The sequence below is a fragment of the Malania oleifera genome, chromosome 4, assembly GCF_029873635.1.
Source record: "Malania oleifera isolate guangnan ecotype guangnan chromosome 4, ASM2987363v1, whole genome shotgun sequence".
NCBI lineage: Eukaryota > Viridiplantae > Streptophyta > Magnoliopsida > Santalales > Ximeniaceae > Malania > Malania oleifera.
Genome location: NC_080420.1, coordinates 26,807,209 through 26,821,327, shown reverse-complemented (window position 1 = coordinate 26,821,327; position 14,119 = coordinate 26,807,209). Strand labels below are relative to the sequence as shown.

General features: G+C 35.6%; 1 protein-coding gene across 1 annotated transcript in view; it reads left to right on the top strand.

Annotated features, from left to right (window-relative positions):
* LOC131153102 (receptor-like protein 4) overlaps positions 1-14,119 on the top strand; it is a 51,943-nt gene that overhangs the window by 24,618 nt on the left and 13,206 nt on the right. The window contains exons 5-7 of the mRNA XM_058105152.1: positions 1,446-1,514; positions 2,161-2,229; positions 13,443-13,520. Of these exons, the coding sequence (XP_057961135.1) occupies positions 1,446-1,514; positions 2,161-2,229; positions 13,443-13,520 (216 nt within the window). The remainder of the gene's footprint in view (positions 1-1,445; positions 1,515-2,160; positions 2,230-13,442; positions 13,521-14,119) is intronic.

Here is a 14,119-nt window from a genome sequence, read left to right as displayed (position 1 = left end):
CTCTAAAGTCTAATCCAATGCCGCCATCTCTTGCCAAACCCCTTCCTCACAAAAATCTTATCTTGGAACTTCCAGTTCACTCTATCATAAGCTTTCTAAAAATTCAACTTAAAGATGATACCCTTCTTCCACAAACTTCATAAAACTTCATCTTCTGCCTCCAACTTCTCATTTCCTTGAAAATTGTCTCTTCCAATTCATTCTTCAAAGATACTCTTTTCATCTTTTTCTTTCCCGTTAGAATGTTATCTTCTTCCTTCCTATCCAACTCAACCAACTCTCCTAAGATACTAGCCTTTCTAAACCTTAAGTTTTTGAACACCTCCCTATTCCAATCTTTCAACTTCTCTTTTAACCTTTTTAGCTTTTTCATGAATCTAAAGTCTCTACCATCCCCTCTCCATGTCCTCATTCTCCATTTTTACAACATTTGTGTGAAATAAATGAGCAACAATAAACAGATTTGGCACTGTTTTCTTGTGAAAATAGTTTTATTTTTCATTTCTAATTTTTCAAATAATTATAAAGATGCCATCTCGCTTTCCAATTTTCCAAATTCATATAAGTTGGAAATGTATTTTCATTATTTTTATAGATTTCTAATTTTTTCATTGCATATGGTAGTATAGAATTGTGATCTTGAAGGCTTGAACTTTAATTTGTGTGGATTATGTATAGAATTTCTTCTTAAATCAACACAAATCCAAATTCTAGCCCCAAAATTCTTATTCGAAACATTACCTTATATAAAATTTTGAAAATTGGAAAACAAGTTGTCTTTTTTTTTGTTGTGATTATTTTGAAATCTAAGAATAAAAAAAAAATCTAAGAATAAAAAAAAGTGAAAAACAGTTTTGAACATTTAAACAAACTCTATTTTCTACCTATTTAATATGAATCTTGAAAATTTTAAAAATGAGCTAAAGTTTTTATAATTCTTTGGAAAACTAAAAATTGAAAAACAAAATATTTTTCTCAACTAAACAGGCCCTGAGTTTGCTCCTCATCTTTGGTGGATTTTTGTTCTATTTTTCTTTAGAGGTTCTAGGAGGGGGAAGGAGAGGAAAACTTTTTGGTGCAGCACTGTTCTTGCTATTATTTGGTGTATATGATAGGAGAGGAGTGCCAGAATTTTTAAGGTTGTTGCCACTTCTCATAACTTGATTTGCAGCAGAGTGGTGTTTCTGGAATTCTTTGGTGCTCAGCAGATGGTTTGTTTAGGAATGCTTCTCTAGGGGATTCGCTGCGTGATTGGACTGTTTTGCTTCATTAGAATTATTTGGACCTTGTTCTCCTTGTGTTGTATTCATGTTTCTTTAATGCAATTTTTTGTTAATAAAAATATATATTATGGGTTCTCAACTTGTTTCTGCCTGTGCTATCTCTGGATGCCATTCTTGTTATCAGCTTTTGGATTGTTGTTCAGCAGTTCTTTTTATCCACAGGAACTTAAGTTCTAATTCATTGGGAGGTACTCTACCCTCAGGGCTAGGTCAAAAGTCTCTAAAACAACTGTGAGTATTGCTCATATTCTATACTTCATCACATAATGATCGCTTGTGTTTTATATGTAATCACATATTCACATATGGCTTGTATTTGTTTTGTTTTCACTCTGTATAACATATTCTATTAAGTGCCTACTTGAAATACTTAAAAATATTATATATATTATTCTCAGAACGTCAATCATGAGCACCTGTTTTCACTTTGTGGAGCATCTTGTTTGAACATTAAAGATACCAATTTTCATATTTTTAGAGGATTATTTTAGATTTTGTTTAGTATTTCAAAAAAAAAAATTCCTTGTTACCATTTACAATCTCCTTGAAAGTTTCAGATCCCCTTCCTATGCCTATATGATTATGGCTAGTTGTTTTTTGCATAGCTTATGAGCTTGGTCTGTTTTTTCTGTTCCTATCAGCTTCAACATCTGGTTTGTATATCTAGCTTCCTTTGCAATTTCTGGATTGAAAAAAAAAAAAAAAAAAAAATGATATCTACTCTGTTCTATAATTTTTTTCATTGAAGCTTTTCTCATGTTTTTCTTGATCTAAAAACTTGGTAGCTCAAGTATTTCATGATTGTCATAGCACAAGCATGAGATCCATATTCCCATTCTTCATCATATTTATTATTTTTTGCATTTTTTTAATGTAGGGATTTGTCAAACAATCAGTTATATGGACCAATACCGGATAGTCTAACTGCTTCAAAACTGCAGCTTGTGTAAGTAGAATGCTTTTTGCCTGGGACAACTGTTTTGGCATGGCTCCGTATGTAGTTTAATGACTGGAAGCATTTTTTTTTTTCAAAATAATAAAGGTACCTCTAAATTATATCTCACTCAGGGTCATACTTTATGTGATTTTTTTTTTATCTGCTTGCTCACTTTGGATACCTCATAGTCATAGAACTTTATAAATATCATAAAAAATTTTGCTGTTTTATTTTCTCAAAATATTTCAACATTTTAGTTTGGAATATTTACATCAGAGCGTTATTACAAAATAAAAATTGTTTATATCATTTCACCTTTTTCTTTTTTACCGACTGGATTGAGTAAATGATTGGAATTGGTTGCCTCAATTGTGATGAAAATCCAGGGTGGCAATAAGTAGCTTGCTGAACAGGATGGTGAAGAAAATCAGAATACTGGGCCTCTAATACACAAATAGGCAGTATGTCAAGGTTATTTTTGGACAACAAAATGCTAGTTGTAGTGAGAGAGAGAGAGAGAGAGAATTAATTGACATAACACCCACCTGTGGGCCTGCCTGTTGTCCCTTTTATGTATAATAAAACAATATATATAGTAGACATAAACAACTCTCAAACATTTGCCTTTCACCTAAGCTCTTCAATACCCCCTCAAGTTGGAGCATATATGTGTGTATCATGTTTCCACTTTCCAGTTTGTTGTGATTATATTTAACCCAGTCACTTCTGTTGTGGGACAAGAAGCCAAACCATGGGTTGACCCTTGTTAGAGATTAATTGACATAACACCCACCATTTTTTTTGCTGCAATTCATAAATCTAAGAATAATTTCCAAGGTCAGAATACATCTAACTAACATTATCCCAGAGTTCTTTTGCAGTAGGATAGCACATGTAATTAACACTAATATCTTCTTCCATTGCATTCACAAGCCAAGCCATAATCATGGAATTTTCAGCATCCCATATAGCATATGATGGGTTTGCTCTATCAGAGGCTTTGGTTTCACCAGTAAGGTACCCAATCTTACCTCTCCCGTGGATCTACATTTGAACTGACTGAAACCATCTGAAGAAGCTGGCTTCATTGAGACGAATATTTGTGATTTGGATAGGATGGGGTTAGGTATGGGCTACTTTGGTTTCAATTTTTGTGTTGACCACAGGTTCAAGTCTGGCCATGGTAGAATTTTCGGAAATTTCAGACATAATGGAGGCTGAATAGGGTTAAGGCAATAAGGCCTAGGTTTCAGAGGCTATGACTGCCGAAAGGAAAAGAAAACCAGGCTCTGATACCATTTAGAAGTGGAGAAGAATTGAAATAGTATTTCTTATTATATTAAAATAAGGTACAGTCTGAATGTCTTATAGACTACAAAGATAATCTAAAAGGAAAGAATAATAAAGGAAAGAATGACAATTGCTAACAAATTTCCTAGAATATCTCCTAAGAATTATCCTAGAATATATCCTAAGAATTATCCTAGAATATCTCCTAAGAATATATACATAATTATAGAAATTTCTCCTATAATCAAGGAGAGTTAACTGGGTAAATTTGGAAACTTTCCAACAGGAAGATTAGGTAGAGGAAGAGACTCATTGAGATCAGAAGCACTCAGGGATTGAGTGTAGTAAGGTATATACTCAAAGAAGGTAACATTTGCAAAAATAAAGAAGCGATGCAAATTAGGACTATAACAACGATATCCCTTTTGAGTATATGAGTAGCTTAGAATTACACATTTTATGGCTCGAGGATCCAACTTATCCACCTCGAGAGTTAGTTGATGAATAAAGGACAACCACCCGAATATATGAGGGGGCAAAGAGAATAGAGGTGAATTAGGAAAGACAAAGGAGTAGGGAAATTTATTACTAATAATAGTGGACAACATTCTGTTGATAAGATAGCAAGCAGTAAGTATAGCATCACTCTAAAACACTTCAGGTACATGTATTTGATAAAGGCATGAGTGATTTCAAGGATGTGCATTTTTCCTCTTTGCAACCCCATTTTATTGAGGAATGTAGGCACAAGATGATTTGTGAACAATACCAGACTAAGTCATATAAGTAGGGGATTGAATATTGAAATACTCTTTTGCATTATCACAATGAAGTATTTGATTTGACAAACCAAATTGAGTCTTTATTTCAGAACAAAAGACTCAAAATATATGAAATAACTCAAAACGATCTTTTATTAAATATAGTCAAGTCATCTTTCAATAATCAATCACAAAGGTTATAAAGTACTAAAAACCCAACTTGGATACAACTCTACGGACCCCAAACATCATAATGGACTAACATGAAAGGGATTGTAGCCCCCATATATTGACTCGGGAAGCAAAAGGGACACGATAATGCTTTCCTAACTGACAAGATTCACAATCAAGACAAGACACAACACAAATAAGAAGCTAGATGTTTCGACTTTTCCAACGAAGGATGGTCAAGGTGAAAATGAATAGTGCATGCGGTAGAAGGCCACCAACTTCATGCCTTCCACCAATTGTCTTCCTCATCTTCAAATCCTGAATAATCACAAAATTAGGAAAGAATCTTACTAAACAATTCATAGATCTGGTAATCTTGCTAATGGACATAAGACTGAAAGGAAACTTGGGAATATGATCTGTGGCGGCGGAGTCTATAAGCCAAGGACTGGGACAAGAAGTACTAGATGAAAGGCATACTGTGGGATTACCTGTTCAGGAAAGAGATGCAATGGGAAGAGAAGCTTGTTGTGACGCTTGATTCTGCTGGAACTTGGAATACTCTTTTTCTGATGTTGATACAGTGCATTGCCCCTGACTTAGCCCCAAAGGTGTGGTCTCGGTGGTGGCTGCATTGGCAATATGTGAAGGTTTATTGTGGAGATCCCAACGTTGCTCAATAGTATGATTACCTAGTCCACAATGAGCGCACTTGCGAGGAGTGCCTTTACCTTGTCCATCTTTTCCAACATGACCGCTTAAACCACCTTGATAACTTCTATGGTTGTTTGGTAGAGAACTACAATCACCATGTGTGGCAAAGGCTGTTTAGAGTTGAATGCAAGAGCAGGAGAATGTGTGCTGAAGGAAGGACGAGGGACATGAGAATTAACATTGGCAAATGATGGCAACTCTGCACTACTAAGTATCTAGGACCGTATTGCCTCAAACTTGGGTTTCAAACCCACTAGAACCTGAAGAAGTGTCATCTGCTCCCTCTTACATCTCATGAACATCGGCTGTTGTAGGTTGCACGATGTTAGGTTCCTCATGATTATGTTTCATGTCTCCAAAATAACTTGTAATGCTCCAATCTCCTTGTTGTAACTAAAAGTACTCCTAGGATAAATAATATATATGTGTAATTTTACAAGAGTATAGAAGCTTGGCATAATGCCAAATCTCCTTGCATGTATTTAGATGCATGCACATTCGTGCAATCTGGGGCTCCATCGAATTCCACAAGGGGGAAACAATCAAGGCATCTTCTTGAAGCCACACTTATTTTCTCATCTCATTAGAAGGACTAGATTGGAGCAAGTTGTTTGATTTTCCTAATCTTGCTAAATAAACCTAGACAACTTTAGACCACTGAACATAGTTCTTTTCATCTTACTTTTCAGTTGTTATTTGTGGTAGTGATGAAGGAGACATGTTTTTGGGATTCATAGACTCCATTCCAACACTCACAAACCAATAGCCACACCATTGGTAAAAGGAAGAACAATCAAAACTAACTAGGACAAACCATGAACAAGGTGAACCACCGAAACAACCACGGATGAGGTGAACCTATAAACTGATATAAAATTGCCACAACCTCACAATTTTTTTTTGATAGAAAAATAAATTCATTAGATAAAGAAAAATTTACAATCATGAGAGAGAACATCTCCTTAGCAAAGTTTAATAATCCTCAGGAAAACCAAAAAAAAAAAATGCAAAAATAAAAAATAACAAAATAAACTCAAGATGCACTGAGAAGAGACTGCCAATCACGCTGAACATCTGAAACAAACATTCCCTGAAATTTCCATAGTCCACACACCATAAAGAAGCCATAAAATGAATCTTTTCCCACAACCAACCAATATGGTAACTTCTTCCCTGAAAATATATGCAAATTACGTTCATTTCACAAGCCCCAAAACACTGCAAATAAAGCACAATTCCATGATGCAATCCCTTCCTTCTCCCTCCCAAACCCCACAAATGGAATTGCCAAGAACTCCTCAACTGTTCTAGAACAAACCCAGCTTTCTTCGAAGTAATTGAGTAACTTGTTCCAAACATTCCATGCAAAATCACAGTGCATGAAAAGACATGAAACAGACTCTTAACAATCAAAGCAAAGCATACATATGTTAGGAAGGAGAGTGTTTAAAGGTCTCCTCATCTGCAAAAAAGTCATTAGTATTTATCCTATGCACAACCAACCAAAGAAATGCTTTAACTTTAGGGGGGATTTTGATCGTCCATATAACCTTGTAAAGTGGAAAGGAGAAATTTGTCCCAACCAAGAATCAAAGAAAGATTTACAAGAATTCGACTTACGAACACTGCCACTGCTCCAAGAGACTCACAAAAAGCCTTTATGAACACTGAACAACGACTAATGGATTACCATGAGTGCATGATCGAAAAAGGTTCAATCTTTGAGCAAAAAACATGCCCAATAGCTTGATCATATGGTCTACGGAAGGGATCAGAACATGCTGGAGGAAAATATCTGTAAAAGGTTTGGGATCACTGTCATTTGTTGGCGCATGGAGTTGGGAGTCTTGGGACTGCCAGCAGTCGGCTGGAGCGTGGGAGTTCGTGGGGAGGTTTCCGGCAGTTGGATTTTGTAGGTTTATGATTTAGAGTTTGTGAAATAATGGAGGGTTGTGGTGGGTCTGAGAAAGGCAGCGACGGGAGGGTGTTTTTCGGCGGCGGCTGGGTTGGTGACAGGGTTTAGGTTGGATCATGCTCTGATACCATGTTAAGATTTTTGGTTAAATGAATGACCTAATTCAAAGATAGGTCTCTCCCTCAATTTATAATACAAATCAAATACATTCTAATGACCATAATACCCTTACTAACTCACACTATTTAACATAACTCTAACACACTTAATAGTAACACTAAAAGACTAAAAAAGCATTAACAGAAACTTTAGAAATGGCTAATAGACATAATAATGTATGTTCTAGGATTAATATATTAGAAATTAAATACATCTATGTTGTGTATTAGGTACAATAGTTGTAATATAACATATTTGTAAACATATTCGTAATATAATATGTGTAGTAAACATATTCAATTAATATAAATGAAATTTGTAAATCAACTAAGCATTGTTTATTATACAAATAAAGATAATTTTGACATTAATTGTTAAATAAAATGTTATAAGTTCAATTTTTCATATAATTTCAAAAGCCCTTGTAATAAATTTTTGTTTTTACTAAAAAAATAAGATAAAGTAATTGAGAAATTTTACTTTGCGTCTAAATCACATTTGAAGTCTAAGGAAATTTCATTCTCTAGTTAAATTTCAACAAATTTTGCTAAAATTTGGGGATTTCGATAAATTTCGGATGATTCATTGAAATTTCAACGGAAATTATGTAAGATGGAAGTTGACTGCCATTTCGATTTCGAAGGTGATGGAAAGCAGAAATTTTGACAATATCGTGAGAATTTAAGACCATGCATACAATAGATTAGGAGAGCTGGTGCAATCCTTGAATGTTCTGGAGGAATTCTCATTCCAAAGGCTCTAAACAGATAAAAAAACTGCGCCACGACATCAAGCTCCTCCCTCCCAATATCTCACTAGAAAAAAAAAAGAAAAAGGGCCATTGCTGAGTGTGTACCGTAAGCTTTTCCATAACAAGAAAAAAGAGCACTCCAGAGAGTTGGGTTGCCACCCTGCAATGAAGGAAGTGGGGTGCATTTATTTCATTGGATTTGCGACATGCCAAGCACATGTCAGTTGTGAGAGCCTTCTAGGGCCGTCTAATCTGTAGCAAACTGTGTGCTCTATTCCCATTGAGTGTTAAGAGTCTAGATGAAAGATTGAATCTTGATAGGAACCTTTGCCTTCCATCTCCAAGGGAAGAAACTAGGGGGATGAGATTTATGGAGGCAAAGGAAGAAAGTTTCAGTAGAAAAGAGACTAGAAGAATCGCCCTACCAAACCCTCTTGTTTCCCTTATTGAAAGGAACTAAATGATTTAGAGCATTAAGTAAGGTTGTAATATGCTCATTGATCTCTCTTTCATTGAGATTCCTAAAAAAATGGAAACCCCAAGAAAGAGAACACCCCTTAGAAGGAAGAGAAAAGAAAAGGGATGATTGTTGCATTGAGAGGGGTGGAAAGCTCAAACAAGCAAGGCACAATCAACTCCAACGAACCTTGACCCACTTGGGCATCCTCACAAAACCGAACCTTGTTGCCATTTCCTGCTTTGAATCAGGTGAGGGGAAAGAAAAGACAAGTAACTTGAGATGAATTTGTAGGGGCTTGCATGAGAAATAATGCCTCTTTCCTCTAGAGTCCTCCCATTTTGGTGAATGCCATGCTTAATTTTTATTACCTTGTACCATGAGGAATTAAGCTCTAAAGGGAACCTCCACTACTATTTTCCAATTAGACAAATGTGTTAGGATTCCCAAATCAAAATGAATTTCCAATTAATGTGTTAGGATTCCCAAATCAATTGGGATTCTATTTAATGTTGGGATTCTTATTTAGTGTGTGTGGATTCCCAAATCAATTGGGATCCATTAAGGACTTGGATTGGGATATTTTAGATTCCTAATAGGAGTAAGGTTCCCTATCCTATATATATGCCCTGTGGGTTTTTTCATTGAAGCAGTAACACAATTCATAGCCTTTGGCTAATTTGGAGGAAGTCCCCCTTGAACTGATCAACCCTATTTTCTCTTACTATTTTCCTTTCTTTCAATTTCCCCAATTTCTCTATGATAAAACCCTAGGGTCTTATCAAAATGTTTCTGGAAACCACATTACTAAGCCCCAGGCCCCTTCAGATAACAACCTTTCAGCTAGCAAGGTGATCTCTTTTATCTTCCCCCAAACATGGGGGCAGTTTTTCCATAGATCTAGTTTTTCCTGTCAGTTGATGCTTTACCATTTACATGACATTGATTTTCTTGACTGATGAGATATATTTGAAAGCCTTAAGACCACCACTTCTAATCTGTCATTCAACTTACAGGCAGTTTGTGAAGGTAACAAGATATGCTTAGTACTTTGCATGGGGTTCTTGGAATCTATGAGAAAATGCAAATAAACATGAGGAACAGGATTAAAAGTGCTATGTTATTGCACTAAACAGAGAACTGACACGCTGATATGGCAAGAGACTAACACACGGGTATTGCATGAAAACATCACAGAAGCACGGCTTGCACATGCATCAAATCATTTTTGCTTTTCGGACTTCCACAATGCATATTTGATCAAGTTAAGTCAAAACAATGCTATGGGTTCAATCACTGCCTCCAGTTGACTTCTCAGAGGAAGAATTGCTACATATTGGGAGTAAATAAAAAAATTCCCACAGTAACTTCCAGTCCAGAATCAAACTTCAAATTGACAGCCTTAAGAACATCGAATCCTCAAATTTCTTTAGGGATTTTGTGTGTCCAGTGGAGGCACAAAGACCTGTACTGCTATCGTAACAAATCCAAAAGATGATTGACAAACAGTCTGTGAACAGTAGTTATAAATAGTGATTGCAAACAGTGGTGATGATGATGGACTGGGGGGGGGGGGGGGAGAGAGAGAGAGAGAGAGAGTTAATTTATGAAAGAACAATATATAGAGATTGCACCTGTGAGGCTGCCTGTCTTTCAATTTATAGAATAACAATATATAGAGTTTACATAACAGCACACACCTGTGAGGCTGCTGCATTCAATTTATAAAAGAACAATATACCTGTGAGGCTTCCTTTCATTCAATTTATTAAAGAACAATATATAGAGTTGATATAACATAACAGCACACACTTGTGAGGCTGCCTCATTCTATTTATAGAAGAACAATATATAGAGTTGAAATTAATATCACTCAAACATTATCCTGTACCTACACTCTGAAAGACGTAGCTTTGCTCACCATTCGATGGAATCCACCAAAGAGATACAAAAGCAAGGAAACTCACCTCTCTAAAGATACAAATACTTCACCACTTTGGAGATACAAGTGAAAGATATAGTTCACCACTCACAAAGGAGTTACAGAAATGAAGAGAAACAAGGCAGAGGTGAAAGCCTCAATTTTTCATTCAGAAAACAGTCTACTATCTGCCACATGACTGGAAATGCAAATATAGACTTGGAACAACCCTCCAATCATAGGAAAATGCTATTTGATGTTTTCTTGGTAGAAATAAATGACTTTGAGTGAAAATGAATGAAATTACATTCTTTACCTCATGTTATTGTGTAGTATATGCTCCCTAAGAATTATAATTCTTGTGAGGACTATTCAGGGTATTATTTTCGGTTTGGAGGGAAATACTCTATTAAGGAAGTAAATTAAGTTAATTTTAGGAGTCAAATGGTTTATGATTGCTGAAGGGAAGCACAATTAGGTTTTGAAATGAGGAAACATTTTGAAGAAAATCAAGATTATTCTTGTGAGAAAATAAAAGAAAAAATTCTTTTGTGGTATGGTTCAAGAGCAAATAGATAGTGATGGAAAGGCCTTTGGCTGGCAATTGCTTCTTTTTCTATCTCTTTCCCTCATCTCTTTCGTTTGAGTTCTGAGCAAAATAGAGCCATATCTTTCTCTGTTGGTGATCTGAGTGGTTTCCTGGAATCTCCACTTTAAATGACCTCCTAACTGTAGGGAAATGGTGGAGTTGTCATATTTGTTATCTTTATTGAATGGGGTAACCTTTCTTTGGGAAGGAATGCCCGTTCTTGGTCTTTGGTTCAGTCGAAAGTATATTCTTGCAAATCTTTTTTTTGAATACTTGATATGTTCCAACTCTTCACTGGTTTATTCTACTATTTGGAAGGCCAATTCTCTCCCAAAAATTAAGGCTTTCACTTTATTGGTTGTTCTTAATAGGATAAATACTAATAACTTGCTGCAAATTAGGAGACCTTTGAAGGTTCTCTCCTGATGTATGCTTGTTCTGTTACAAGAACTCTGTGACAGTTTCTCATCTTCACTTGTACTGTGAATTTCTTGGAGGATTCGGAATAAGATTTTGGGTATCATGGGAGGGAGCTGGGTATGTCCTCTTGTGGATGGTTTGTTAGTCATTTATTTCGGTGGCCTCAGTAGAAGGAAGGATAGGGCAGCATTATGGAAATGTCGCATTTTTGTGGTTTTATGGGGAATATGGATGGAGCATAATGTTTGGATTATTTTTTTGAGAAAATTAAATTGGGCGATGGGTTGGGAAAAATTCAGTACTTGGCCATTACTCATTTTTTCTTTTTGACGAAACAAGGAATGTGGTATAAATTATACGATAAATTATTATGGATGGCATCAACGTATCAATAAAATTTTGATTATTATTATTATTATTATTATTATTTTTTGATAGCGAAAGAGATTTCATTAATAGAAAGAACAATTCACTTGTAGATTGGATAGATTATTATTTTTTAGGGAGTGAGAGAATGAGTTTTAGAACCTTACTCGAAGTACTCTCCCTAGAACCACATTCGATCATTTTCCTATTTTCTTGGAATCTTGTAAGGTGGCGTGGGGCCCTGCCCCTTTTAAGTTTGAGAATATGTGGTTGGAGCATGTGAATTTCAAGCCTTTGGTCAGAGAGTCTTGGGGAGAGGAAATGGAAAGGAGTTCAAAAGGTTTTAGATTCATGAAAAAACTTGAAATGTTTGAAGGAGAAGCTTAAAGTTTGGAATAAGGAGGCGTTTGACAATGTTAGAATTAGAAAATCTAGGCTTATGGGTGAGTTGGCCTTTTGGATAGGGAGGAGGAGGAGAGTAACTTCTCGAATAGTGAGGAGATTAGAAGAGGATCCTTGAAGAATGAGTTGGAAGATATCCTTTTCCTTTATTTAATAAACCTTTCTTCAGGGAGGGATGTTCGTTTTTGGTCTTTGGATTAGTCAGGAGTGTATCCTTGCAACTTTTTTTTTTTTTTTGAATTCTTGATTCATTCTAATTCTTATGTTCCCCTCTATCACATTATTTGGAAGGCCAAGGCTCCCCCAAAAATTAAGGCTTTCACTTGGTTGGTTGTTAGTAAAATAAAATACTAATAACTTGCTATAAATCAGGAGAGCTTTGAAGGCTCTCTCCCCCAATGTATGTGTGCTTTGTTGCAAGAACTTTGAGACAACTTCTCATCTTCTTTTGCACTGTGAATTTGCTTTGCTTGGAGGATTTGGAATAAGTTTTTTAAAATATTACAGGAGAGAGCTTGGTATGTCCTTTGGTGGAAGAATTGTTAGCAAATAATTTCATAGGCTTTGGAAGAAGGAAGGATAGGGCAGCTTTATTGAAGTGTGGCATATTTGCAGTTTTATGGGGGATTGGCAGGAGCATAATTCATGAATATTCTCTTAGAAGAAATTTAATTTGGTGCTGGTTTGGGATAAAATCCAGTATTTGGCCTCACTGTTGTGCGTTGGTTTTGGATTTTTCATAGGGATTAGTTTCCAGGAGTTACAGAGAGATTGGAGGAACCTGCTGGGTTGTTGATCTTTTCTCTTTTTCATTTTTTAGTTTTTTTTTCCTGGTTTGTTCCCGTTCTTTTTCTGGAGATGTCTCATTCTCGTGTAAATTCTTTTTGTATTAATGAAGTATTTTTTTTACAATAGGAAAAAAAAAAAAAAAAGGAGAAGAATTTGCGGAGAGGAGACTAAGACATCCCCTGAAAGAATTCTGGAATAAACCATAAGTGCTATTGGATGCTATCAATTCATACATAAACATTTTCAATAAACATCAATCATATATATGACCAGGCATCTGTTTTAGTTCAAATCATGACATCAAATTATCCTCCCCTAAAGCCCTTGAGTGGTGTGGGAGGTTTGTGTACCAGGTGATATTTTTATTTTTTACTTTTTACAGACCTTCACTCAATAAGCATGTGCCAGTTTATGAACTTTTGACTAGGCTAAACAATAAAAAATTAGAGGACTGTCAAATTTAGATTCCCTCTTTTAATTGTTTTTTTCTGACCAATGCATCTTTACTCATGGGCAGGCTATTGAATGATAACTTATTGGTTGGTCGAGTACCAGAGGAAATTTATTCAGTTGGTGTCCATGGTGGAGTTATTGAGTATGTCTTACTTTATTTTGCTGGCTTTATTATTCGGTGTTCAATCTATTTTTTGAGTATTGAGGGGTTGATATAATCCAGAATTTCTATTGCATGTTGGATGATCTATTTTTCCTGATGGGTATTCATATTTTTACAATGATTGTTTCCCTTATGGTTTGTTAAGGCTTGATATACATTGTTAGTGCACAACCAAACAGCTTAAGAGTGGTAATGTAACATGGTATCAGAGTTGGGCACCTGGAGGTCCTGGGGTTTAGTCTTGTTGCCTGCGTTTATTGTTTGTTTGTTGATAATTATCTTATTCCCTGTAATGGATGTTGTTTATTATATGTTTATCTCTCCATGTGCAATCGGGCTGCATATATGAGGGAGTGTTAAGGCTTGGTATGCATAGTTGTTCCACAACCAAACAGCTTAAGCCTTTAGTTAAAGTGGTAGCTTAGCATGGTTATTTTGATGGTTTACATTTACTAGTCCTCAGCTGAAAAATGTTTATAGCACATTTTTCAAATGATTATTTATAGTCTTGTTTCAAAATTGGGTCAATTTTCCCACTAGGAAGTGGGACCACAGCATCTTATTTTTGTATTGTGGAT